Source organism: Ctenopharyngodon idella, chromosome 8 (genome assembly GCF_019924925.1).
Source record: "Ctenopharyngodon idella isolate HZGC_01 chromosome 8, HZGC01, whole genome shotgun sequence".
NCBI lineage: Eukaryota > Metazoa > Chordata > Actinopteri > Cypriniformes > Xenocyprididae > Ctenopharyngodon > Ctenopharyngodon idella.
In genome coordinates this window covers 19,276,092-19,296,995 of record NC_067227.1, presented here as the reverse complement: position 1 = coordinate 19,296,995, position 20,904 = coordinate 19,276,092, and the positions used below count along the sequence as shown (strand labels likewise).

Here is a 20,904-nt window from a genome sequence, read left to right as displayed (position 1 = left end):
ATTCATTTCAACTAACAATATCCTATTGGCTTAATTTTCTGGCTTAGCAGAAGTAGCATGGTTTTAATTACAAAATAAAGGTCACTCTTATTATTGCAGTGTTGAGCGCTACACATCTCTAGAGTATTGTTTATTGCTCTGTGCTAAAGTGTTCCCAGTGGAGCTGAAGGTCAGGTGTCTGCCTCCCAGTCAGGATGTCACCCAGCTCACATCGACCTACTACTGCTACTACTGCTGCTTGTGCAACGCCATCAGATCTGCCTGAGGAGGGAAATACTCTGGCAACCCATTTTTGCTAACACTTGCTTATTTTCTTGAAATTGTTGCTACATGAAGTTGGACACCCAAGGCATGATGTGGCATAGATTCTTAAAGTTTGCATAAAATGAAAATTTATCTATTTTTCAATGGAATTTTATAGATCTTATTTTGAACAATTCATCCAGGTAAAAAAAATTACCTATATTTTTAAAGGGGGGGTATCTCACACAGTTTCTGCCAATTTGATGTTAATCTTGAGTACCTATAGAGTAGTAGTGCATCCTTCCTATCTCCAAAAAGTCTTTAGTTTTATCATATTTCTAAAAGATAGATACGCTGTACCGAGTCTTTCCGAAAAAAGCTGAGTTGCTGGAGGCATGCCGTGGGCAGAGCTAAAGAGTCACGAGCGTGCGCAGCTTTTGCGTAGAGATCGTCTGCAAGCTGTGATATCATTATAGATAAAAAGGGAACAAAAACGTTCCTGGTGTTTGCATTTTATGCACTTGCGCGCCGATTGCCAACAGACATTTGATGCAGCTTTACTCACCACCCGCGATCTGCAAATCCAGGGCCAAACTGGGACTTGTTTACAAAGCATTAATCACCGAAATTCCGGGAACAAACAAACATACATACACAACTCCGAGCTGCCCCGGAAAAACAAACTTCATCCACTGTTCCCTTAACACTGGGTTCTTTGGGAAGCTGAAAAAGGTAATCTTTCCCTCACAACCAAAAACACACTCCTTTGGTGACAGGAGCTGCGTCTCATTTCAGAGGCTGCGTCCTCCAAAGGTCGCATTTGAAGGCTGCATAAATCATCAAGGATGTCATATTTAAGAAAAGTAACCGTTATAAAATTGACTGATATTCATTGTGAGGTGTAAAATACTGTAATTTCTTTCTTACTTTGCAATCTAACGGTTATTTTATTCATAAGAGTCATTCTTCAGCAAATCAGACTGCATTGCGCTGAATTTGAGGACCGACTCATTAGAATAATTTGTTTGTGAATTGGACTCCATTGGTCGAACAGAATGTGTTTGATTCACTAAAAAGAACCAAGTCATACTGTATAAGTCATTCATTATGGAATCAGACTTGCACTGTATTGTTTTGATACAATAAAAAGAACTGGCACATAAGTGTCATTCATTTGGGAATCATTCTTCACTGGCTGCACTGTCTGTTTCATGCCATAGTATCAGTATTGGTGTTGCGGCGCCTCTGATAAGTAGTACGGAATCTGTCATAGTATTTTAGAATGGTCTTCCATTCGCATCAGTGCGTGTGAGGATTTCTTTGATGAATCTGATGCACATTCTCTTTCATTTATAAATATGAATGCAGAACTGTATTGCTTTTGTCATAGAGCTAGTCTGTTGTTTTACAGGACCCATCTGAATCCTTTTTTAGATAAAAGGCATAGATACACAGACTCCATTTTGAAGAGGACCAGGTGGACACTTATATTAGCCAAAACTCTGGCAGTAGGCAGACATTTTTTCCTCTCTCACAAAGAGACAGAGAATTATTTTGTGCTTTAATGCACTTTAATGGCCGCATTTGTGCTGTGCCTGAGAGAAAAAAAAGAGAGAGACCCTTTCATTTCAATGTAGAGCAGCAGAGCCGAGGTGAGCAGGACTCCATCAGCAACATGTGGAGTAAGGAGCGGGGAGAGAGAAGAAAGATATGGGAAGATTGAGGAGAGCGTGGCATTGCTTCGTAATGCGATCAGAAACAGTTCTTTTATAACCTCTCGTCACTTACATTTCATCAAACTCCTTTCTCTTATTTCATTTCGCTTTTATTACTTGTCTGCAGAGACTGTTTTCGCCTTCACTACGGATGGATGTAATATTTATACCTGTCACACACACAAGGGCCAGAAAAATGAGAATATCTCCCCAGCAGAAGAGAAGCAATGGGGCTACAACGTTCGGTGGCTGCTGTCAGCAAAACCCCAGCGCAATGTGATTCCTGACCCTCTCTAAATCTCCTCATATCTTCAAACCGGCACAAGAATGAATGCTGGCAGATAGCAATCTCATTACTGACCTCTGTGCAGTGTGGAAAAGAACACACACACACATACACACAGAGAGTTCGGTTTTCATGCTTAATAGCCTTCCATGAAAACACACACGCACATTCACCCACACACAATCGCCACATGCAGAAATCGATTAGTGTGCAGGAAGTCTCACTGCAAACCACGCCAAAGTCAGTGCCTAGCGACAGTGACACAATGATGATGACATTGCCATGGCAACATACTCCTCAGGTCTCCTGCAGCAGTGGAGTGAGAGCTTTGAATGCCCTGGACGGTATTTTTAAGTGATGGAGACCTTTTGGAAAACAAAGTATCAGCTGGGTCACACAGTCTTACTGCCTGCTGCTCTGCCAAGTCAAACGGGAGATTGACAGACAGCTCTCCAAAAAATGTGGTCTAACAAAATGCAATTACAGGAATATTCAATACAAGTTAAATTCAATCAACTGCATTTGTGGCATAATGTTGAAAAAAAGTAAAATTGGAGGTTGCATAAAGACACTTAAACTGCAAGTGAATGGGCCAAATTTCTGGAGGGTTTTAAAGGCAAAAATATGAAGCTTACAATTTTACAAAAGCACTTACATAAATTATTCTTTTTAAACTTGAGTATTATTTGAGCTGTAAAAGTTATTTAAACCATTGTTTTGTGGAATTACAGGGCTTATGCTGTTATATCATATATTTATAACAAAGCTGTAAAATTGGACCTAAATTTTCACAGAAAAGGTTAGTAAGCAATTTTGTACACTAAATCCACAACATAGGCTCACTGGGAAAACTTGCCTCTACCTACATTTTTTCCAAAACTTTTCCAAAAACATACATATACCTAAAGTAATGTAATCACAGGCACATTTTTCCAATAAGCCTCTGTTGTAAAATTATGTTAAAGGGTTAGTTCACCCAAAAATTAAAATTCTGTCATTAATTACTCACCCTAGTGTCGTTCTAAACCCATAAGACTTTTGTTCATCTTCGGAACACAAATGAAGATCTTTTTCATGAAATCTGAGGGCTTTAATAGCGAACAATACTGGGCCAATACATCAATTCTCGAATCGCAATACAAAGAATCTGGAGCGATTTTGAGATTTTCCGATGTATCGTGCTTCTCTCTCGAGTCGATTCTGAGCTTAGTTTTTAAAAGCAGATGGCACTACGTGCTTTAGAAACACCCCTACAAGTATATTTAACCACTTACTTTACTCAGCCGAACACACAAGAGCTCTCCAGCACTCTTCTTCGCGAGCTTTTGAGTGTGCGGTTAAAAACTAGCCTAGAGTGCCATCTACTGCTAAAACTAAGCTCAGAATCGATTCGAGAGAGAAAATTTCAGAATCAATCCAGAATCATTGTATTGTGAATCAAGAATCGATGTATTGTCCCAGCCCTATACTGCGTAACCAGTGAGGTTCGTTCTCGTGTGTACACAGCACGTTTGAGCTTCCGCAAGAGGTTTGTTCTCGCACGTCATTGAGCTTTTGTTTATGTTCACTCATCAATGTTTGTATGTGAGTAAAAGCCTAAATTAAAACTGTTCATCATAAAAAGTGATCAAGTCTCTTGGAATAAATCACTCAATTCATATGGATTAGTTTTCTGATCTCTTTATGAACTTTTTGAAACTTCAAAGTTGCAATTGCGTAGGCGGTCTATGAAGAGACAGAAAGCTCTCAGATTTCATCAAAAATATCTTAATTTGTGTTCTTAAGATGAACGAAAGTCTTACAGGTTTGGAACAACATGAGGGTTAGTAATTAATGACAGAATTTTCATTTTTGGGTGAACTAACCCTTTAATACTTTGTTTACATTTTGTATTTGTTGAAACAGTGAGAATATTAATGCTTACGTATTGGCCCAATTCCACTGTAAGTGCATCACTGTAACCCTTTTTTTTTTTTTAAGAAAAAGGAGGAACAAGTCAATTTTGGTGTAATAAAAACAATGTCATAAACACTACTGATTGAGCTTACCTTGTATTGAACCTGGAATATAGCCCACATAAAGAAAAGTATCAACGACAACATTTTTTCCATCCTGACAAGATACCGGGTCAAGATACTCATCTGTTTTCTTTTTCACGGCGTGCTCCATCACAGGCACTTCATAGTGGCGCTATCCCACTCCTGGCTGTCACATGGAGAGAAGTTAATTCAATTAAGTGATGTGAAAGAGTTTTTTTATGGTCCAAGCCCAGGGAGCTTTTTATCGCATCTAACAAAAGCCAAAGAAGCCTCTGGACTGCATCTCCTATAATATTAAAAAACATCCTGACATTAAAACTCAACAAAGCAATCATCTCTCTCCAGAGACACTCTCCTGAGAAGCAGAGAGCCAGTAACATGGGCCCTGGCATTTAGAGTCCTCCACCACTGCTGTGGCGTGAGCAGTGCTTGAGCATTTTTAATTAAATAAACTCAGACTGGGTTGATATGCTGCGTTTTGAAAAGTCACCTCATTAGTTTCAGCAGGAAGAGGCAGGACTGAGGTACAGCCTGATTATAAACACTTTACGCAGCCTGGGATCAATTGAGATAAGATGGAAGAAGAGCAGACGCTAGCAGTTAGGAGTATTTTTAATGGTTGCCATACCTGTGTTCATTCCCTATTCACGTGTGAAGGCTTTAACTGTATGAGTGCTATATATAGAGTCAGTTTTGAGTAGTAAGAGAACTGACGTGCTTCTAGGGACGAACAATGTCTGACGTGGATGGTGCCGGAAGGTTCGAGGGAAGAGAGAAATGGTCAGAGGTCACTGGCTTTGTGTCATAGTGGAAGGATATGCCAAAAGGAAGTGTAATAAAAAAATACATACAGGCAGTCATGGAGCCAGGTCATCAAGTGACAGACCAAAGGAATGAATAACATTGCTTCAGACCGCATTTCTGAGTCAAATATGAGATTACAAAGCACCTGAAGCCCCACTACACATAAAAACTCTTGTCAAATTGTTTGAATATACAGGTTCAGTACTGATCCTCATATGGTGAGTGCACACAGCCATGATAAAAATCCTAAACTGTGGTAAAAACAGCATTTTACAGAGGTTTTTTAGCGTGGTACATGTGGCCAGGGGCGATTCTAGGATTTTAGCCTTAGGGGCTTGAGCCCCATACAAGACTTGTGAGTAGCATTGGTCTGGAATGACAGGATGTTTCTAGCCTTCAGTGTTAGAAACTGTGGGTTCAACTAAAAAAATAAATAAATAAACCAGTCAAAATGACATATGGTTTGTTAATGGATGTATATCGGGGTGCATTTACTTGTGATTCAAGTGGAATGGAGAGCTGGCTGCTGATGAGTGATGGATAAGGGCAGGGTTTGTCCCGCCCCTGCTGCCCTAAAGAACATTGCTGCCCTTGGTCTGCCTCTGAGGGGTGGATAATAAAAAATATAATGAACTTTACAACTTTACAATGAATGTTAGGGGGAGGATTCAGAGTGATATAATCCCAGAAGCTGTTTTTTTCTTTAAACAAGGAGAGAGATTGCACAGTCACAGATAGACAGTTAAGAATGACCTACTGTGTGGCACTGTGCTCCATTTTCTAGCAACATCACATAATGAATTCACAAAGTCTAACAATGAAAATGAATACATAAGGCTGTACACAGTATAAATGCTATTTCTCATGAAAGGACATTTCAATAATGTGCTTAACCTTGACTTTCAATGCTTCAGCCTCCTGTCTAACCTCTAATTTCACATCTCTTAACCTTCAACTGTGAGCTAAGAGCTTATCAGAGGACTTACAGTAACATAGGTTGTCTTCACTGCCATTAAGCAATGATGAATATGAAAGTTCACAATCCGAGGTTCAGCATCTTTTTAAAGATCGATGGGGTTATTAGCTGTATGTTAATTTATGTTCTCTGAGAGGGAAAAAAATACCTTTCAGTTGAACAATATATGTTGACATCATACTAAGCGAGTGAAAGCGTTAAAAAAAATAATAATAAAAAATAAACAAATAATAAAAATCAACACAGATAGACAGTCATGAATCACCTAGACATATGATTATCATTACCATTTCCTTAAAGTCCCCGTGAACCGGAAGTTGCAAAAGACATTTCTCCAGTGTTGTGACGTATTTCCAAGTGAAACAGAATATTAAATAGAGGGCAGGGTTTCACTTTATCTTTCGCTCATAGCAGACTAACGGTTGGAGGGGAGTGGTTTAAGCGTTTTTAACCCAAGCTGTCAAACTGACGTAATCAGAGAAGGAACGCCATTCCAGACCAGAAGTAACTTTTCAGATTTTGATTAAAGATTACCACGACAAACATTTTCTTTTTCTGTGTATTAACTTGCACATATTAATTGTTCGCCACAAGACTAGTAATATTAATATGCACTAACAAAGTAAATAGGGTCAATTTTGATTTTTATGACAATTTTAAAGTCCCCCAGTAGTCAATAATTTTATCCCTAAAACTCATCTTTAATCACCAAAATGACATATTTAAATGTTTTTTTCCTGTGAAAAAAATTTTCTTCATGCCTTAAAATAGCTTGAATGTAACTCTACACCCTTGCCTCATTTAGTATACACGGATCAATGAATATCCATTCGCTCACACAAGCTCAGAGATGAACTCGCTCAACTTGCTGAGGTAAATGCTGCACAATGGTATCGTATCAATGACGTGACGGGTCATTTTTTGTCCAAAGGCCTTAATAATAATAAAAAACAAAGATACAAAGATATGACATCCAAAGTATGTAAGGTAGTACAACTTGATCTATTTTATTGAATTCAAAAGGTTTTAATTATATTTTGCTACATATAAAGGTATTTTAAAGATTTTGAAGTGTCGGTTTAACCGTCCAAAGGCCAATATATCCATTTCATTTTTGATTAAAATATCTTAAAATGTAACAAAAATTTATATATTTTTTATTCTGGCATGATTTTATAATATCATATATCAACATAGTGCAAAATGGTATTAAAATTATGAGTAGAAGTCGTTGCTTTGTTATGAGAAAGAATGTCCAGAAAATTGATTTTCATTGATGTCATTCGGAGTAACCAATGTAAAGGGACCATTTTGGATCAATGCGGTCAATATCATTCATGACATCATTCAGACACCTGTAAAGGACCACACGGTCGTGAAGCAAAGTAATTAATTCTCTCTTAACTATTTGAAAAATTCATATTTTCACTTGCTCATACGCACGTCCCGAAATATCAGGTCTTTCGGTACAACTGCTATAAAAACTGCTATGATTGTCCTTTTGCTAGCTAGCTTGCAAGCTAACTATCTAGATATCAGCCTGTTAGCATTGTTTGAAAATATCATCATTCGGTATCACCAAAAGTGTCATTCGGTAAAACCAAATTTTTGTTAAAGCGAATGACTCTTTTGGTGATAAATTTTGTCCATCTTGTAATAAATGACAAAAGCAGTGTTAATTGTTTATAAAAAAAACACAATCTCATTGTTAACACTTAATAAAACTTCAAAATTAATTATATCTCCATTATATTTTTTGACACTTTTAAAAAACTTATAATATACCCTATCGCTCTTTACAATGTCGGACACATAACGGTAATTAATATGATTAGCTTTTTGCTTGACTGTGTTATCAAACAGCTAATAATGTGTTGTTAATGTTACACAAACCATGTTCCCGTTCAGAATCAGAAAGCTGCCTTCTAACAATCAGTAGGCTATCCTTACAAAAGCTTTGAACAACTCAGAACGTCAGTGGAGAAATGCAAATAGTTCATCATAACATTGTAATATACATCATACACCCGCTATATTGCTAAATCAACATGATTTTCCATATCAACAGAAAAATATACCAGGATAACCTGGTTTCTCTTGAGACTCCCCTGCTAGTTCGCTGTTAATGATATGCTAAAACCCGCTGGCATGTTGACGTGATTGGTTACAACAGTGTTTCTCAACCACATTCCTGGAGGCCCACCAACACTGCACATTTTGCATGTCTCCTTAATTAAACACACCTGATTAGGGTTATCAGCTCATTAGCAGTGACTCAAAGATCTAAAATGGGTGTGTCAGACAAAGGAGACATGCAAAATGTGCAGTGTTGGTGGGCCTCCAGGAATGTGGTTGAGAACCACTGGGTTACAAGGTAGTTTGTGACATCACAGACACCAGCGATTTCAAACCGCGGGTTTGAGACTGTCTTTTTTTCACTCTGGTTTTAAGGAGAAAATACTCAGCAATGGTGTTGACATATGAATTTGCACATTTTTTGTCTTAAAGCATATTAAAAACCCCACATATGCATATAAACAACATTAAAAACTAGATTTAAACATATCTGACAGACATGTCCTTACTCACAATCAAATATCCTTGAATTATTTCCTGCTGCCTTAAGACTTCTGACTCATCCCTTTACCTTGAGGCCTGGTGGGCAGTAATTATAAAGATAAAGACTGAAACTATGCAGAATTCATTCTCTGATTAATTATTGAGGTCCTGATTTATACCACCAGTGTCTGAGAAGATCACTAACTCAGTCAGCTGACTGACAGCCTATCCCAGATGCCAACAGCTGCGGATTCTAATCACTGGCAGAGTGATGAACGACACTTGTGTGTTGGCAAACAGGGCTTTACAGCTGCCAAAAGAGGTGGGGAGACGTGAAGATTACATGAGGGACAGTGTAGGGATAAGAGAGTGTCTTTTCTCCTGGATCTACACTGAATAGCTGTTGGTGACAACACATGGTGTCACATTTCAGCACAAAACCCAGATCATCCCAGGATCATCCACTGACATCCAAATGCTCAAATGAGACTTAAATACGGGGCCTTTGGATAAAGGAGCTGTAAATTCTTCAGTACATGCATGCTGCTAGAGGATTGTGAGAGGATCGAGGCCAACATAACCCTTGCAAACCTTCTTTCCTTGTCTGAGGAACTCTTGACAGTGGAGATCAATAGAAAAACAGTAAAGTAAAAGAGCTAAGGTCAGCCATGACTTCTGAAGAAAATGTTTGACCTCCAGAGGTGGACAAATCAATGGACGATTTATTGAGTGATGCTTAACCTTATAACAATGTGGTACAATCTGATCTGAACTTTTTGGTGAGGGAACATTTGGCCAATTCAATGGAATGGCTATGTTAATCAATCAATCGATCAATCAATCAATGTTTTGCCACATTAATGGTAGGCCAAAATTTCCTAGCAATCTCCACCTGTTACTAAAAGGTCATCAACCAGTCCATTCAAAAAGAAATAAGAATGTGTGCCTAAAATCTATCCAAGACATAAGCAGTGGTGGTGGACACACGCATGACTTGCACTAATGAATCAATACTACCTTTCATAAGCCCCGGGTCATTATAATTCTCTGAGTGATTCAAATCACTATGAAGGGAACTGCAGGCTTATTTGTATTCCGTTTCTGTGCTGGAGGGGGAAGGAAGGCCAGTCGGCAGTTTGCACAATCAGGTTCCCAGCAGAGTGGAGGCGGTCTGGTCAGGAGAACCTAATTCTCTCTCTCACAACGGCTCAGGGGGATCAGGCATGAGAAGTGTCATTACGGTGACAGAATCCAATGGAATGATTTGAAAAGAGTGCGATTGAGGTTGAGAAGGAAATCTGTGAAATAAATGAGAGTTATTATTTCTGCTGTAGCTGTGTATGGAGAGAAAGACAGAGCGGGGAAAAAAGAGATGGAAGGAGGCAGGCTGCTTAGTGAGAGCAAGAGGCAACCGCTTTAGCCCCAGGGTGATTGGACCTCTCTTTTCAGACAACTGAAAGCTGTGTCTATGCTTTGGACAATCACAGCATGGGAGAGTTAGCACGCGCACACACACACACACACACACACACACACACACAGACATTCAAGACAGGATGATGTCAACAGCATGAATAACGTTACTGCTCAAAATATACTACAAAACCATGTCTCACAGAAATATGGAATGCACTTTCTGCCATGTCGTTTGTTGTATTGAATAAGTTATTGTATTAGTTATTGCCGAGAACTCCATGTGGATGAAATCATATTAGAAAGAAACTTTACTTTTTATATTCAACCAATGCTTTTCCCTTATTTGACTACTGTTTCTTCTGTGTAAAACAAAATTCTGTTTTTGTCCATACAACGACAGTCATTGACATTCTTTGTATGGACGAAAATAGTTCTTTAAAATGTCTTCTTTTGAGCTCCACAGAAGAATAACAAGCAGGTTTAGAACAACATAATTGTGAGTAAATGATAACAGAATTTTCATTTTTGGGTGAACTGTCCCTTTAAGCCCTAGTATGCACATTTATTGCCTTGGTCTCAAAGTATAATATCCTCAAATATGAATTTAAATTTCCTGATTTTTTTCCAATTAAATCCGAAAACCAATTAACTTGCATAACACTGGTGTTTGAGACCATCAAGTGCTTGACTCCTCTTACAATAATCTGTGCAGTAATCATTTCCATCATTCGAGCCAAATTCACACTCAAAGCTCAGACGGACGGCTCTCAGCAGGAGTAGGAAGCCGGCTACCCCTCCTGCGATGTCCAATAGAGACGTTCCGCCAGCTACTGTTTTCCTATTTTCCGAAAGCGCAAAGAAATGTCCGTCCATCATTCATGGGAAACTTTGAAAGTGCCAGTTTCCCCATTGAAGAAGTGCCAAACTTCACATTTGGAAGGCCAAGTTCCTCTGAGATGCCACCAAAACACAGTGGCCGGGTTTTACCCAGCTGTCAGCTGTAGAATGCCATCATATCATCGCTTTATTACAAATGTCAGACTCACTGCTGGAAACACCCCCTGCTGATTAGAGGCTGGATAATTGGATTGTGGCTCTACCTCAGAAACACTGGCTAGGGGCAATTAGAGGGTGAAGACCATGAAAGGCAATATGAGGATGTGCATATAGAAGAACCGGACGAGAGAACCAAGAATAAAAGGTGTGGACATGACCTTGAAGAAAGCTCCGGTTAAGAACACTGCATTCTAATGTAAATAAATACTATACAATTTTAAAATAATACATATTTTTTACCAGAAGACTACAACGTACATAAGCAATGCTTTTATCGCTTGTTTCTGCTCCTTTTTTGCCTTTGTTTTGATCTGAAGATTCTCTTTCAGAAGTCCCCCTACAATATATCAGTGAAAACATGGAAAGCCAGAAAATTCCGTCAATGGCGGGGAAGCGTTGTGTAATAAATGAAGGAAAATTCAGTCAATGGCGTTGAAAGAGTTAATATAATATTATTATATAAAAGAAAAAATACGTATATGTTTCTGCAGACATGAGTGCAATAATAATCTGGCATGTGTTTAAGTCACCTACAATCATTGTATTGCATTAGGAGGTGACATTTCAGTTTCAGTTGTCTGGCATGCAGTAGTAATTTAAGACGCTTGAGGCTTTCTTTGAAAAACCTGCCAAAGCCTGAATCCCTCTCTTGTAGTTTGAGATATTAGTAGTCTTTTAAAAGTAGATGCTTTTTTTTCTGTAAAAGTAATTTGAAATAGCCTAAGGCAAAGTTTAACAGCTGTAACTCCCATAAGTGTTATTGACTTACTTGATTTATTGGGTAAGTGATTGAAATAAAAAAAAATAAATAAATAAATTTAAAAAAAGCAAAGCAAACTGTTCTTAAATATCAACAAATTTGCAGCAGTTTCCAACGACAGAGGAGGGCCAGCCTGAAAGTAAGCTTACTTTGCTATCTGTCATCAATAATGAAAAGCAGAGATGCACCAATGTATCGACTCATGATATTTATCGAGCAAAATAAGTAAATTGGATTCGTGCAGCACTTAAAGTGACAGCAGCCTAATATTCCTGCTGTGCTGCTGTCTGTGTTTTAATGTTAATCAAACAACAACAACAACCAAATCGCTCACTGCTCTTGACTAAACTTTTGTAACTTTAATAAGGATTAATATATATTTAATTTATACAGCAGTGTTATCTTACATTTGTTTACTTTATTCAATTTATGTACCTGAAAACTACTGTTAGACCTACATGAAAAGCAATGTTTATTTCATATCTATGTTCTGTTGTATTTAGATGATTTGGCGATGCAGCAATAAGCTAACTGGTATACCTTAATGCGTGCATTTTTGAACATTGCTAATTTAAAACACGATTAAAAAAACAATCTATTTTAATGGAAAAAGTTATATCGGTATTGGAATCGGCCAATGGTTGTGAGTTAAAATAGGTATCGGCCAAAAAAATCCTATTGGTGCATCCTTGATGAAAGGCCTCACTTCAGCAGAGATTTAGTGTCAAATCCATGAAATTAATAATTGATAGGCTATTCTTGAAAATGTTCTTGAATAATCTAGAACAACTTTACCTCTGAAAAGTTAATAACAATAGAAATAACCTTTTCAGGTTGTTCAATTCCAATTTAACAATTTCCAATTGTCCTATTCTGCTTCAGGATTGCCCTCATTATTAGAAAAGTTTAAAGTTATAAAATAAACATACGTTTTTAGTATTCTCAAATGTAAAATGTATGAACTGTTGAGATTAAATAGCTTGAAATCTTCACTCGTCATTATAATCAGTCCCTTTATCTTTCTCTTGAGAATATATTTCTATGTATAAACTGACCCTACATTATAGGTATCATTGTTCATAAAGAATTGTAAAACCTTCCACAGTGCACCACACTTCATCACAATGTCAAACACTTGACAAACGGTAAATGTGCTATAATAAGTATCAAGCAGAAATATTTAAAAGAAATACCAGTTTTATCACAAAGGACCAGATTGCATTTTAGCAGCAATGTCACGATGCCAGGAAGCTTCAGTACACAGTTCTGTGAAAAACATTATATGGGGGTCTTCATTGTAATGCTTCCTGGAAAAGTGTTTTCACAAATTCAGTGTCCATAGTGATAGGCTGTTTTAAGCTCATGGTACTAACACATACACAACAGACTTCTGAGGACACTATGTATAAAAAAAAAATCAGGCAGTGCAGTAAGAGAAAATACACTTGTATTAAAGATATAATTTTGCAATGTTGCTTTTTCAGTGATTATAGAAAAAAATATGAGTCAAGGATGTAACTAAATATTCAAGACCGGGGAGGACCAAAGGTAAAAGTTCAAGAATGTGTCACTGAAACACCCATACTGATCGACTACTAAATGTGGATGTTTCTGTCTCATTTTATAGTGGTTACCAATGTTGGGGAAAGTTACTTTTAAAAGTACTGTGTTACAATATTACGTTACTCCCCAAAAAAAAGTAACTAATTCCGTTACTTAGTTACTTTTTTATGAAAAGTAATGCGTTACATTACATTTGCGTTACTTTTTCTCATCTGGGCTGGGCTTGCTTGTTTGTTTTTTAATAACAACAAAAAAAGTTCTATTTTTGGCAAATGTTAAGGCCCTTTTACGACAAAAGTGAAATGAATCAGGCTGAAGGAAATCAGGCTGAAGGAAATCCATATTTACGCTTGTACAGTAGAGGGCGCAGCTCAAACAAACCTTTTAGATGTGCTGCCATTCTGGATTAAAGAAGAATATGATACAGGAGATGGAAGTTCAACACTCTTATTTCTAAATCTAATCTAAAGTAATTTTTGCTTATTGGTATGGTTGAATTGGATCATTGAAGGTCAGCAGCAAAGACATTGGTTAATAAAGTGAGATTAAATGCATAAAGTATATTTGTGTAATTTAATATGTTTAAATATTACTTACTCTATTACACTCAACATGAGGACAGGAGAGCTGTCAGTCAATAGATGTGAAAAAAAGTAACTTGTGTTACTTATTTGAAAAAGTAACAGGTATTTTATTGTAAATGCATTACTTTACTAGTTACTTGAAAAAGTAATCTGATTACATAACTCAAGTTACTTGTAATGCGTTACCCCCAACACCGGTGGTTACAGCCCTGGTTTGTGTGTGTTCGTGTGGTGTTCACAATGCATATTAGCAGTGGTTTATGGTGATTGGCCTTCAAAATAAATAAATAAAAATAAATCTATTGAGCACATGGCTTTTATTTTCTGAATCTAAATGTATGTGAAGGGCCTGTCGATTCAACAGTCATCCTTCAGTGCTTATGACCTTTCATACAGACACACTCCCTGGTGAGCCTGATGATGCTTCAAGAAAAGGACAAAACAAGATACATCTATGTAAGAGCATACTGTAATTACTGATGTGAGTTCAAAGACAATCTGTCAGTCTTATTTGCCAGATCAGACAAGCCGCTGTTGGTTAAGAAACCTACTGCAACCAGGAAACTAGATGAACAAAGCACTCTATGTGCACACATACACATATATTGTACATCCAAATGCAAACAGACATTGCAAGCAGTTAAGATACGGTGGATTAGAAGACAGAAATTTCTGATTTTTGATATAGCTCTCACCAATAACTCCAAACTTCCTCAACTGTAATGTGCATGTTGCAGCATGTGTAAATGTTGATCTCCATTATTGTGAATTCCTGAAATTCTGCCTAATTTACATTTAACAAAAAAGAGCTATAGGAAACAGATGCAATATGAGCTTGATCTACGCATTAGAGAGTCTATTAAATCTGTCAAATCTTGGGCTTATTCTATGACAAAAGTTAGTTTTTATCTGTTGGCCTGTTAAAAAGTTCCAAGCTAGAACAGATTGTACATGAGAGACGAGCTTTTCTGGATGCATTTCATCTAATCACATAGCAGGCAGCTGAGTTTGAGGAGATAAACAGATGTTTAAACAAATGAGGTATACATAACGAGGTCCAGAATCATACATCCATAAGAAGCAGAATCGTCTGCGCTCATGCTGAACCATAACACATGTGCACCTGTAATTAGACTCCCTTACTGAGAATCTTCAAACAAACAAAAGAAAGGATGGAAAAGCATACAAACAGAGCAGAGGAGCGCTTTATGTGAGCGAGAAGACCCATCAAAAGCAGAGCGTGTAGTTAGCTAATGCATGCCTCTCCATTAGATAACTACAACAAGTCCCACTCTGCCCTTCACCTCTAAGACTCCATGTGGCTAAAAGGATGGCGGCGCCACTGAATTCATCTACACTCAGATGCGAAAGAGAACAAAAAGCTGAGATGCTTGCCAACTGCCGTAACAGTATCACAGACAAATAATTGAGAGGAATGAGAGTCAGAAAAATGTCAGCCATGTTTACACTAACAAATCTTAACAGAGTTAATAGGGGATGTTACCTAATGAGCATAAGTCAAGCAGCCATGTAATTTTACGTTGTTTTTATGTATTATATTTGTATGCATTAAAAAATGAAAGCCACTTATCATTAAAGGGTTAGTTCACCCAAAAAATGAAAATTCTGTCATTAATTACTCACCCTCATGTCGTTCCAAACTCGTAAGACCTTCATTCATCTTCGGAACACAAATTAAGATATTTTTGATAAAATCTGATGGCTCAGTGAAGCCTCCATTGCCAGCAAGATCATTAACACTTTCAGCTACTCAAGAAATATTTAAAACAGTTCATGTGACTACAGTGGTTCAACCTTAATGTTATGAAGTGACGACAATACTTTTTGTGTGCCAAAAACAAAATAACGACTTTATTCAACGATATGTAGTGATGGCCGATTTTAAAACACTGCTTCATGAAGCTTCAAAGCTTTACGAATCCTTTGTTTATCAAACTGCCAAAGTCACGTGATTTCAGTAAACGAGGCTTTATTATGCCATAAGCGTTTCGAAATTTCAATGGTTCACCACCAGGGGGCGTGACTTTGGCAGTTTGATACATGCTCCAAACCACTGATTCGAAACAAAGGATTCGTAAAGCTTCGAAGCTTCATGAAGCAGTGTTTTGAAATTGCCCATCACTAGATATTGTTGAATAAAGTCGTTATTTTGTTTTTTGGCGCACAAAAAGTATTCTCGTCGCTTTATAACATTAAGGTTGAACCACTGTAGTCACATGAACTGTTTTAAATATGTCTTTAATAGCTTTCTGGGCATCTGAAAGTGTTAGTTATCTTACTAGCTATGCAGGCCTCACTGAGCCATCTGATTTTTTTTTTTTAAATATATTAATTTGTGTTCCGAAGATGAACGAAGGTCTTACAGGTGTGGAACGACATGAGGGTGATTAATTAATGACAGAATTTTCATTTTTGGGTGAACTAACCCTTTAAATGTGAGATACTTTGCCTTAAAAAAAAAAAAAAAAAAAAAAAAAAGCTGACAAAATGTGAACATCAATCACTCACAATACATAAAAGTCCTCTAAACAGTAGCGTGGCATTTTATCTATTTATCTAACCACCTGAAGTCCAACTTAACTAGCCTCTATTTATAATGCCATTGTCATTCTTCTCAGTGCAAACATGCCTCAGTCGGTGCTATTTGCCTAGTGCAATTATTGTTGCGCTATTACCGCCCATGCTAAGCAGGCGATAAACAGACTTTTATTGAAAAGAGAGGTGTTTGTGCACATTTTCTGTTGATCATGGCAGCAGTAATTCATCAAAATGATGATCAAATAATGGAGAAGAACATCATGACTGGACTTATATTCATGCATGTTGTAGTCAAGCACATTTTAATGATCCTATTTAGATCCTACACAACCTGGCACTAGAAGCGGCCTGTAAGATGGAGAATTGTTTAACGCAATTAGTATGAGAACTCATTTTTTTTGCCTTTTGCACTATTATTCTATCCTTCAGGGAATCTTGTGCCAAAAACAACGGAGACAGTGCATGCAAATAAACAACATACCAATATAATCACATTTAGTGAATGCGTAACGTATCACACATTGTCTGAGTTTAGTGCCTGGTCTGTTTGAAACAATTTAGCAGATAAATCCAATATTGTGCCATTGTTAAATATAGTGAAACAGGTTATCAAAATACCTTGAAACAAATAAGAACAAGCATATAAAACTTTCTATTAGGAGAGAGCAAGAAACAGTGGAAGATGCCAAAGTTAGATTAAGTGCTAGTTAACTGATCTTTGCAATTGTATAGAACACAGTGAACTTGCTGATGCATTAATGGCAACATTCCAAGAGCCTTGTACCTGTCCTCTTTTCTCGCAGGATAACAGAAAATGGCCGTGCTCCAAGAACTAACAGCACTAATTTGAGGAAACCACAGCATCATGGTATTATTAGATCATTCCACTGATCTTAAATCAAATATTAGGGGCTGAGATAATGCTGACCTCTGAATGCTATGAAAGTGTTGGATCCAGACAATTGCATAACATCAGGCCGAGTAAGCATATTAAGTGGAGGACTGAGGCAAGACTTTATTCTAATGATTAAAAGAGGCACCTAATTTAGTCACACTTACCCTTTAAGTCAAGGAATTTTAAGTTAAATTCATGAACTGAGGATCTGACTACAAATAAAGGCTTCATAGGGTCACCCAAGCTATTTACATCATAATACATATATTTTTAACACCAAGTAAACAAATGCAGGCTATTCATGTCTTTTGTCTTATGCAAACATTATTTGACTCTCTGAAGGTATTGGCTCAGAGCAGAATGGTGTCCGACTTAATGAACGTCATGAACAATGTCTCCCACCCTCTCCAAGGCATGTTTGCTGAAATGAAGAGTGCATTCAGCAACAGAGTGATCCATCCACGGTGTAAGAGAGGGTGCCACTGAAGGTCATTCCTGCCTACTGCTATAAGACTCTATGATTCTTCCGCTGTGTGCATGAAACATTGACTTGTTTTGACTCCTCTGCCTACAACAGTTTGTTTCAACAAACTGCTTTACATTTGCTCTGTTTACAACATTTAGTATCCTCCAGTTCATGTGTATGATGTATTTTTGTATGTTTCACTACAATCTATCCACCAATTCATCTAGCCTACAGTATCTACCAACCCAGTGATCTATCTATTTATGCACCCACCTATCTAACCTATATCTAACCTACAGTACATATCTATCTACCCACCCATTTATCTAACATTATCTATCTACCCTATCTATCGACCCCCCGACACATTGATCTATCTAACCTACAGTAGATATCTTCCTACTAACCCACTGATCTATCTAACCTATCTAGATACCCACCAACCAACCTATCTACCCACCGACCCACCAATCTATCTAAACTACAGTACATGTCTACAGTATCTACTCACCCAATGATCTATCTAACCTATCTACCCATCCACTGATTTATTTAATCTATAGATACCCACCCACCAATCTATCTAACCTACAGTACTATGCAAACGTTTTAGACACGTCAGTATTTTCACCCCCCAAAAAGGGTTTTAAGCAGGTTATTCTTATCTTTTGCTGTAGTGTTTCAGTAGGAAATAGTTCACATTTCTAAACATTAATTTTGCCATTAATTGTAATAATCCAGTGAGATTTTTGTATGCACAAGGAGTCTAAAAACAGCCAGGTGCTCCACACTGAGATCTGATCTCACCATCATCGAATCTGTCTGTGATTACATGATGAAACAGATTAAACTGAGACAAACTAAATCCAGAAGAACTGTGGCCGTGTCTCCAAGACGCTTGAAGAATCCGACCTGCAAAGCTACCTGAAAAATGATGCACAAGTGTACCTGGACAAAAGCTGTTTTAAATGCAAAAAGTGGTCACCCCAAATATTGATTTGATTTGGTTAATAGAGGTTAACTGAAATAAAATCTATTTATGACAGTATTTTTGAAAGTATCCTCACTTTACAGCATTTTTACACAAGTGCCTAAAACTTCTCACAGTACTGTATCTTTGCAAGTCGGTTTCTTCAAGCATCTTGGAGACACGGCCACAGTTCTTCTGGATTTAGTCTCAGTTTCATCTGTTTCTTCATGTAGTCACAGACAGATTCGTTGATGGTGAGATCAGATCTCCGTGTGGAGCACCAGCTGTTGTCAGACTCCTCGTGCATACAAAAATCTCACTGGATTATTACAACTAATGGCAAAATGAATGTTTGGAAATGTAAACTGATATTTCCTACTGCACACTGCAGCAAAAGATATAAATAACCAGCTTAAAACCATTTTTGGGGGGTGAAAATACTGACGTGCCTAAGACTTTTGCACAATAGTGTATCTGCCTACTTACTTGACTATCTATCTATCTATCTATCTATCTATATCTATCTATCTATCTATCTACCCACCCACCAATGTATCCATCTATCTATCTTTCCAGCCACTCACTTTATCTTGTTCTATTCTAATTATCATTTAGATTGAATTAAGGATGCACATATTGGATTATCAGCATTTTTTGGAATTGCTTTTCATTGCAATTCCACAGAGGCTCACATTAAGGGGAAGAGTCCAGAAAGGTCCGCAAGTATGTTCTCAAAACAGATTTAAATAATCAAATGACTTACCTTCCTGCACTGCCTGGAAAGGGTTGTTTCCATCTACAAACTCCACGGACACAGTGATCTTCTCTGTCTCCAGGATCTCGTTGTTGAGGTTGAGATCTGCCACCGCCATGCGGAACACCTCATCATCCTTTTTGGCAGACTCATCAAAAATGGCCCCTAAAGTAAGATAATATATTAAGCTTTATCAAATGGTTGACAACTAAACACAAAAACAGACACTTGAAATGAACAGAATCCAAATTACTCCATAATATTTTTAACCCATTACTGACCAATACTAAGGGGCCCTATCATACACACGCCGCAATGTGGGGCAATGCAAGTGTTTTTTGCTAGTTTCAGCCCGACGCAGTTATCATTTTCATGTCCTATGCCACGTTGTTTAAAGAGGCAAACGCATTTGCGCCCATTTTTGCACCCATGGGCGTGCTGGTCTGAAAACGAGGTGTGTTCAGGCGCATTGTTGGCACGTTCCTATTTCAAGGCAACTGAAATAGATTACGCCACTGATCAAACGAAACCTGGTCTAAAGTCAATGGCGCAATATTTTTTTTTGTTATTTAAAGAGTGTGTTAGTAATATGCGCTTATATGCGGGTGCACAACGCGCATATACTCTGCTTATTACACACACAGGGATGCGCAGCAGCACACAAACATGCCAAATATTAAAAATAAAAGGATTACAATGTAAAAGATTATTATTGTGTGCATAAAGACAAAAATGCTTTGGTGGAATCCGGCTTTTCCCGTAGATGGTCTGCTCGCGCACTTTAACTTCGCTTCCATTTCCTCGCTAAAGAAGCGTTCAGTTATTCCACTTGCAAATTCCGCCATGTAAATAGCGAATCCGCCATATCGCAAGCACAACTGGCTGTTAAAGGGAATGGGAGATAAGAATCTGATTGGTTTATTGCATGTTACGCCCAAAACACACCCATGACTCATTAAGAGAATAGGGACAACCCTTTTAGACCATGCGCCGGGCGCGCCGACCATTTTTCCATTTATCGTCGTTAAACCAGCAAAAGTGGATTCGGACACACCCTAAGTGCACTTGCGCTGTGCACTTTATACCATGTGCTTAGATCGTTAAAATAGGGCCCAAACTTTCATGTGAGAGAAGCTCTAAAGGTGTTATAGCAATATTTGAAGTAATCTCTAACAGTAAATGTATTCAGTTAATTAGCAAACACAGCTGAGGTGATAACATAATGCAAACAATAGGATAAAAAAAAGATTTAAAAAAGT

General features: G+C 37.7%; 1 protein-coding gene across 4 annotated transcripts in view; it reads right to left on the bottom strand.

The window, feature by feature from the left end:
* grid2 (glutamate receptor, ionotropic, delta 2) overlaps positions 1 to 20,904 on the bottom strand; it is a 434,613-nt gene that overhangs the window by 350,464 nt on the left and 63,245 nt on the right. For all 4 annotated transcript variants that reach the window (XR_007931154.1, XR_007931155.1, XM_051901960.1 and 1 more), the window contains exon 2: positions 19,655 to 19,810. Coding sequence is in view for 2 of the 4 variants with exons in the window: in XM_051901960.1 (XP_051757920.1) it covers positions 19,655 to 19,810 (156 nt within the window). In the remaining 2 variants the exon portion in view is untranslated. The remainder of the gene's footprint in view (positions 1 to 19,654; positions 19,811 to 20,904) is intronic.